This window comes from Sander lucioperca, chromosome 4, assembly GCF_008315115.2.
Source record: "Sander lucioperca isolate FBNREF2018 chromosome 4, SLUC_FBN_1.2, whole genome shotgun sequence".
NCBI lineage: Eukaryota > Metazoa > Chordata > Actinopteri > Perciformes > Percidae > Sander > Sander lucioperca.
Genome location: NC_050176.1, coordinates 11241485 through 11248775, shown reverse-complemented (window position 1 = coordinate 11248775; position 7291 = coordinate 11241485). Strand labels below are relative to the sequence as shown.

At 41.5% G+C, this 7291-nt stretch overlaps 1 protein-coding gene across 2 annotated transcripts; it reads right to left on the bottom strand.

Annotated features, from left to right (window-relative positions):
• Positions 1-238: 238 nt before the first annotated feature.
• Positions 239-3879, bottom strand: LOC116042808 (basement membrane-specific heparan sulfate proteoglycan core protein-like). 2 transcript variants are annotated; one of them, XM_031289205.2, is made up of 8 exons: positions 3612-3879; positions 2662-2808; positions 2447-2581; positions 1786-1958; positions 1495-1681; positions 1207-1386; positions 851-1117; positions 239-734 (listed from the first exon to the last, which is right to left on the bottom strand). In XM_031289205.2, the coding sequence occupies exons 1-8, from the start codon at positions 3658-3660 to the stop codon at positions 730-732; spliced, it is 1143 nt and encodes a 380-aa protein (XP_031145065.1). In that variant the 5' UTR covers positions 3661-3879; the 3' UTR covers positions 239-729. The 2 variants fall into 2 exon arrangements, with proteins under 2 accessions (XP_031145065.1, XP_031145064.1); XM_031289204.1 differs by having other exon boundaries at positions 2662-2826; positions 3612-3732.
• Between the last annotated feature and the right edge of the window lie 3412 nt (positions 3880-7291).

Sequence of the window (7291 nt, the reverse complement as noted above, 5' to 3'; positions counted from 1 at the left end):
TAGAGGTCTCTCAGACCGCTCTCGTAAATAAGAGGCTTTTATTTTGCCGTTGACGGTTCGTTTGCTTAAATATCACAACACATGTCCATCATAAGATTAACGGGAACCTGTGGTTAACTGTCTTTACGGAGTTAAACTCCACAAGCGTGTCCTGCCGTCACACACACACACACACACACACACACACACACACACACACACACACACAGTCACACACATTTTTCATGACAACATAATATTTCATTGAAATTGTTTTTATTTTGTCTTTATTGTTTTGATATGTATTGGCATAATGAGGGGTTTTATATTAGATCAGTTTTTTTCTTTGTTTTGTGTCCTCCTTTCAATTTTGGAAGTGCAACAGTGTGGACTGTGCAGATGACAGGAAGGAAGGCAGACAGGGTGCAGAGGCATTCCAGCAGAACAAACTCCCACACACGTCAGTCCACACTGAGCTCCAGGGAAAAGCTTTTCAACGGGCAATATGAGACAGGAGCAACAATGGTGACAGTATCAGTTTTCTATAAAAGTACAAAGTTAACCCCATACAGTATGTGCAATAAAATCAAAAGTTTAAACAGCAGTGATATCTTTCACTTTCAACATCAGAATATAAGAATCTATTAAATATTATTTTCTCTGTTTTCTCAGTATTAGCCATCTGGCTTGAAGAAGTTGTAAGCGCTGCATAGATGGTTTGTCAATCAGACACAGTGTGGCCGCAATGGATTAAGCTGTAAAAAAATAAGCAAAGGGAAAGAAACACCATTAAAGAGTAAAAGATAGAGCAGAAAGTCATATCAGTTGTTTTGATGGACTTTGAATTGCCTCAACCCAAACACCAGCTCACCTTTTATGATGACTTTGGCCAGTGCCTCACTGTTGCCGATATGGTTGGAGGCCACACATTTGTACGTTCCACTGTCGCTCAGTTTAACGTGGGCTATCAGCAGCTTACCATCCTTTGTGGTCTCTGCTCCTGGAGGCAGGCTCACCCTGCCCCCCCGGCTCCATTCAAAGTGAATGGGATGAGTGCCGTGGGCAAGGCACTGCAGGCGCAGGGTATCTCCGGGCTGGAGCCTAACCTGGTCGGGCAGGCAGGTGGCGTACGGGGGACCTGCATGAAGGAGAAGACAATTACTGTTATTATGAGCAGTGACAATCTGGATGTACAGTATGTGTTTATCATCTACGTTGTCGACTCACTCTCCACCTCCATTTGCGTGTATGCTTCACTGTAGCCATGAATGTTGGTAGCGTTACAGATGTATTGTCCTGAATCTTGGCGCCCCACGCTGGTCAGTGTCAAAACTCCACCGACCACTGTGTGTTTCCATGGCAGTGGTGCTCGCAGCTTGGACCAGGTGATGACAGGAAGAGGGGAACCTGGAAGGAGGAAGAGAAAGAGAGGATAAAGTGAAAAACAAGAAGTGAGAGCAGAACTGAGAGATATTGACACACACACACACACACACTAGCATACAAACATCTTACCACTGGCCTGACACTCCATTGTGATTGTACGTCCCTCCACCACTGTCATTTCTGTAGCGCCCACTGAAGCCACCGGTGCTCCCGGCTGCCCCTCAACAATAACCTCAACTTTGACTTCTGTCACCCCCTCATTGTTTTCAGCCTGGCAAATATAAACTCCTGAGTCCTCTGGATGCACTGCAGGCCACTGAGAAAGAAGAAGGCAATTATGTTCTATATGTTATCTTAAATTGTGGAAATAAATGAAAGGAGGCCTAGTACTTGTGCCTAGTGCATGTGTTCATATTTCACCTGTATTGTGTTGACATCATTCGTCTCCTTGGTAACCAGCTGCAGGGTGGAGCCTTGGCGTTTCCAGGTCAACGTGGGGCGTGGCCTACCTGTGGCACGACACTCCACTGACACAGGGGAACCCATCCTGACCCGCAGGGGCCCGGCTGGTGTCAGGTGTACTTTAGGAGCATCTGACAGAGAGGACACACAGAGTGACACATTAAACCTGCAATAGTCAACAGATGTATCAACAAAATCGAATTAAACGTTTTCCAGGATAAAGCCCGCTACGCGCCAAGATGTCAGGCTTTGCTCCTCACCTCCCGCCCACTGTTTGTTGCCGTTCTCAAACTCATCATCATGCAACATTGCAGGCCTGCTTGGTTCTTTCGGGTAATGCTTGTAAAGATTTACAAAGAGCATGTTTATGCTTTCACTCTCTTTTGGCTCCGTTTTTGGTCTCTATCAACTATTAAAGCTAAATGCTTCACTATGTTCACCAGCTATAGTCACTATAGTTTGGTGCTGGGCGGGTAACGTTAGTTTAGGATACATACAGCTTAATAAATTACTCTGAAAACAGCTGCCTATTGCTACTGGAAAGTTAGCTATAAGATTGGTGAGGGTGAGCGTGAACAGTAAAGTTGCGGTCTGAACTAAATTGTGAACACAAGCTCACGTTTGACGTTCAGCACAGTCGCGGCAGTGCTGCGGCCTGCAGAGTTGGCTGCCACGCAGCGATACTGGCCCTGGTTTTCAGGTCGGGCGTTAGCAACAGTCAGCACAGAGCCATCTGGACCAGTCTTAGCATTGTCTAGAAGGAAACAAAAGAATTCAGTGAAACTTCACAGATGGTGATACTGTATATGAACAATGATTACATGTTATCCTGACCTGGTAATGCTTGGTTATTGGCTCTCCTCCACTCCAGTTGGATTGGCTGTGCACCTCTTGCCACCTGGCATCTAAAGCTGGCAGACTCCCCTTGGCGCACAGTAGCAGCCCGGGGCTCCACTGAGATGACAGGAGCCTGACCAGCCACTGCACAGAAAGAGATCACTGGTGGTACCACACACACACACACACACACACACACACATGCAACAACACATGCATGTAGAGTACAATGCAACTCAGTGAACCTTTAGACGGGTCTGGGTAAAATACAGTGTAAACACACACAGCCCCAAAGCAAACACGCTGAGCAAATACACAGATTAAACAGAAGTGCTTATTGATGACAAAGCAAAAAAGAATAATGCACAGAAATTAAATAAAATGATCTCATAGACATTGTGTCAGAGAGGAATATTAAGATTTTACTTTTATATTATAGTATTACTTTTATATTACTATGTAAAAGGGCTGGTTTACCCAAATTACTAAAAATATGGTAGCCATGCAGATTATTTTGTTTTGCTTTGCCCTGATGTTGAGATTACTACCTTGTTTGTGGTGCTCACAGCATTGAAAAATGACATTAAAAAAACAGCAATGTGTCTTTTCAGAAATGTCTACATTAGTCTGGATAATCAACAGAACGTGCTTTTAACAACTTCCAACTTCTATTTCTTAAGTAGACTCAACAGAACATGCTTTTAACAGCTTCCAACTTCTATTTCTTAAGTAGAAACAGACAATGAGGTCCGTAGATGATCCATAGTAATCTGGGCACCGCTTCTAAAAGGACACTGCTGTTGAAGTCTATACATTTTTCATTTTGCTGTGTGAGCAAGTTTGTGTGACCCTTTTTAGAAAGTATAAAAATAATATATATCTCTAACAGATGTCAAGCAAATTAACAGAAAAGCTGTTACACTGTTCAAAGTAAATCTGATTCATACCTGAACACAACAGAGAACACAGGATCAGAACCCCAGGTGAGAAATCCATGATGAACAGAGAACAGTCCCACTCTCTCCCCAGTGAACAAACTCTTCCACCAGGTCTGTCTCTTTTTCATACAATCACTTTCAACCTTTAACCCCTATCTTACCAGTTACCCCTTATCCTATTCAAACATTGTCCACAAGTGCTAGTCACGTATGAAACGTTACACTGGCATATTGTTATTTTGCATTCTAATTTTTTATTCCAAAATTGGCTGGTGTGCCTGAATGATATCCGGTGACATTTCATAGTTATATGAATAATGCTAACAAATAACTCGGTCACTAATATTGCATGGACAGAAGTTTTTAGAAATACTGTATTGATCCCCGGGGGGGGGGGGGGGTGCGCTGGGGCTGGACTTTGTGACTTTGCAATAATTTAAGTGTTAAACTCCAGTACATGGAGACATTAATTACTTTGGTCTTCAGAATATTATTCTGCTTTCCAGGAAAATTATTTCTCTCCAGTCTGACACTCCTCCATGTGTCTGTACTGACCAGTGAGCCGACAGTGATAAGTAGCTGATGAAACAGAATTCAAAGGACTCTTAAAGTACAACTGTTCATGTTTTTGTCCTGTTTTCTTGTCACTGAATTTGGGATGTTGGTGAGTAACCTGAAGTTAAGCTAGAGAATATTCAGAAATAATGCTTTAAAACATCCAAATGTAGAGAATTTGATCAAAACGCCAAAGAACTATCAGAAATCACTGAAGAGAGAGAAATCCCTATAATTTATCATCATAGTTTGTATCTTTATTTTAATACAAAACACTGATTATTAGCCCTAACTGATAGGTAAGAATTGACTGTAATTTTTTTGCAGTCTAACAAAATGCAATAAAAAGTCTTAATGGACTGCACAAGTAATTAAATCTGTTAATGTAATGGAATGTGGTTTTAACTAATTCAATAACAGGCCGCTAAGACATATTATGTAATTATTGTTACGTCATCATATATGTACATTGCATCCTGTCAATTCATAACCACTTTTATTTGAAGTTGTGTTTTTACTTTTTACATTTTTGACCAATGGAGGGGTGACTTGTTCCCTTTGTCAACTCATCCCCATGGTTAAATGACTCCACTCGCTGTTTTCGGCGTATATGTCGGAGGGCTGAACGACAGCGGAAAGCCACCAAGCTTCATGTTCACCGGAGCTATTACAAAGAACTGTTATCTGAATATAATAATATGGTTAAGGAGGCGAGTACATCTTACTTTTCTAACCTTATTTCTTCCAGCAAGCGTAACCCCAAATTCCTTTTTGACACTGTCAACAACATTGGCAATCATGCTCCTCCTGAAGTGCCAGTGTTTTCAAATGAGGACTGCAGTGACTTTCTATTTTTCTTTAAAAATAAGATCAGAGATGTCAGGAATATCATCATCCCTTCTGCTACTGCACGTTCTGTTCATTCCACTCGGCCATCAATTTTGAATCGTTTTGCTCCTATTTCACTGCAAGAACTCACTGACTTGGTGAGCAGTATGAAATCTTCCGGAGAGCCCGGTAGATGTTATACCAACTTCCTTATTTAAAAATGTCTTTGGGTCTGCGAGTACTTGTGTGCTCTCTATAATCAACAGCTCTCTGCAAACTGGTTGTGTCCCATCGTATTTTAAACATGCAGTTGTTCAGCTACTATTGAAGAAAACCAATCTGGATCCATCAACTCCCGCAAACTATAGGCCTATCTCCAAGATGCCTTTTATTTCCAAAATTTTTGAAAAAGTTGTTGCCAAACAGCTCTTGGCCACACACAACATTCTAGACAAATTTCAATCTGGCTTCCGTAAGAAACACTCTACAGAAACGGCTCTTCTTAGAGTGTCCAGTGATTTAATGATGTCTTCTGATGCGGGTAAATGTTCTGTTTTGGTGCTGCTGGACCTTAGCGCAGCTTTCGATACTGTGGATCACACCATCTTGCTTGAAAGACTTAAGCACTGGGTTGGTATCTCTGGGAGCGCCCTGGACTGGTTCTCCTCTTATCTTTCAGATAGAAGTTTTTTTGTGTCACTTGGTCCCTATTTCTCTGAAACTGCTGCCCTTTCTTGTGGGGTGCCTCAGGGCTCTGTGTTAGGTCCGATTTTATTGACGTTGTATATGCTTCCCCAAGGCTATATAATTAGGCAATTTGGAGATATACGTTATCATTTCTACGCTGATGACATCCAGGTGATCATCATCATGTTTAATCCGGAAGAGACTAACAAAGTGTCAGTACCGCTCAAATGTTTGTCTTCCATTAAGGACTGGATGGCGAACAATTTCTTGCAGCTTAATGAAGATAAGACCGAAGTCCTTATTGTTGCTCCGGATACTGCAGCCTCCAAGGTTGTTCAGCTTTTGGGGTCCCTTTCTTCAGCTGTACAGTCCAAACTCCTAAATCTTGGTGTTATATTTGATCATATGTTTCTTGACCAACATATCAAATCACTAACGCACGTTTCTTTCAACTGAAAAACATTGCTAAACTTAGAGCTGTGGTTTCGCAATGTTAACTTGAGATGATCATTCATGGTTTTATATCATCCCGGCTTGATTACTGCAACTCCATTTTCACCTGTCTCAGCAAGTCGTCCCAGGACCGTCTACAACTGGTCCAGAACTCTGCTGCAAGGCTGTTGACCAGGTCCAGCAGGATGTCGCACATCACTCGTTTTATCCTTGTTACATTGGCTTTCAATCAAGTTCAGGATCCAATTTAAAGTTCTTGTTCTTACATATAAAGCATTGCACGGTGAGGTGCCTGTTTATATCTCTGACCTGCTCCATCTGTACACTACTAACAGGTCCTTCAGGTCTTCTAACCAGGGACTACAACTGGTGGTCCCACGCACTCGTTTGAAAACTAATGGTGACCGTTCCTTTGCAGAGGTAGCTCCGACTCTTTGGAACGCCCTTCCTATTAACTTACGTTCTGCAGTCTCTGTTGACGCTTTTAGAAAGCAGCTGAAAACACACTTGTTTCAACTCGCTTTTGTCTCGTTTGTAATTTGGGGTTTTTAGTCTTTTACCTTCATTGGTATAGTATTTGTTTTTGCTTTCATATTTTCTGTTTTGGATCCTACTGTATTTTAACAAATGTTTATTGTGTGAAGCACTCTGTGACTGTCTGTAAAAGGTGCTATATCAAATAAATTATTATTATTTTATAGCTATTACATTGTGTGGCACTCATTACATTACCAGATACTCCACCTCAGCAGCTCCTCCTGCAGATACATGATAAATACATTTAGATCGAATCTTGTCTCTGTTTATCTGGTCTCAAGATTTGTTGACATTTACCATTGAATAATAACTACAGGAAGGGAATACAAGCCTGGTTTGGCAGGAAAAACGGTTTCAGATGCAGTTGCACTGGTCAACACTAGAGGGCACAGATAAATAAAAACACACATTGCATTGGTACAGTATGATCTAAAACGGAACATATAACTTCATGTGTGCACATGAGCACAACGCACTGAATCTGATCTCCTGGGTGAAAGCCTCTTTAGTACGGTTGTTTCAAAAGCATTTAAGAAACATAATTACCTGTTAAAGCAATTTTGCATTTACATTCATATAAATAGAAACAAGCTCAAACCAGTTCTTGTCTGAAGCAAAGAAAAATTTAA

Bases quoted from the DNA above. Each gene is read 5' to 3' on its own strand.
- LOC116042808 (XM_031289204.1), bottom strand. From the start codon at position 3,660: ATGGATTTCTCACCTGGGGTTCTGATCCTGTGTTCTCTGTTGTGTTCA. The intron at 1,682-1,785 runs GTGAAATATGAA...CTTCTTTCTCAG, and splicing joins ATGATGTCAACACAATACAG to TGGCCTGCAGTGCATCCAGA. The intron at 1,387-1,494 runs GTAAGATGTTTG...TCCTCCTTCCAG, and splicing joins AATGGAGTGTCAGGCCAGTG to GTTCCCCTCTTCCTGTCATC.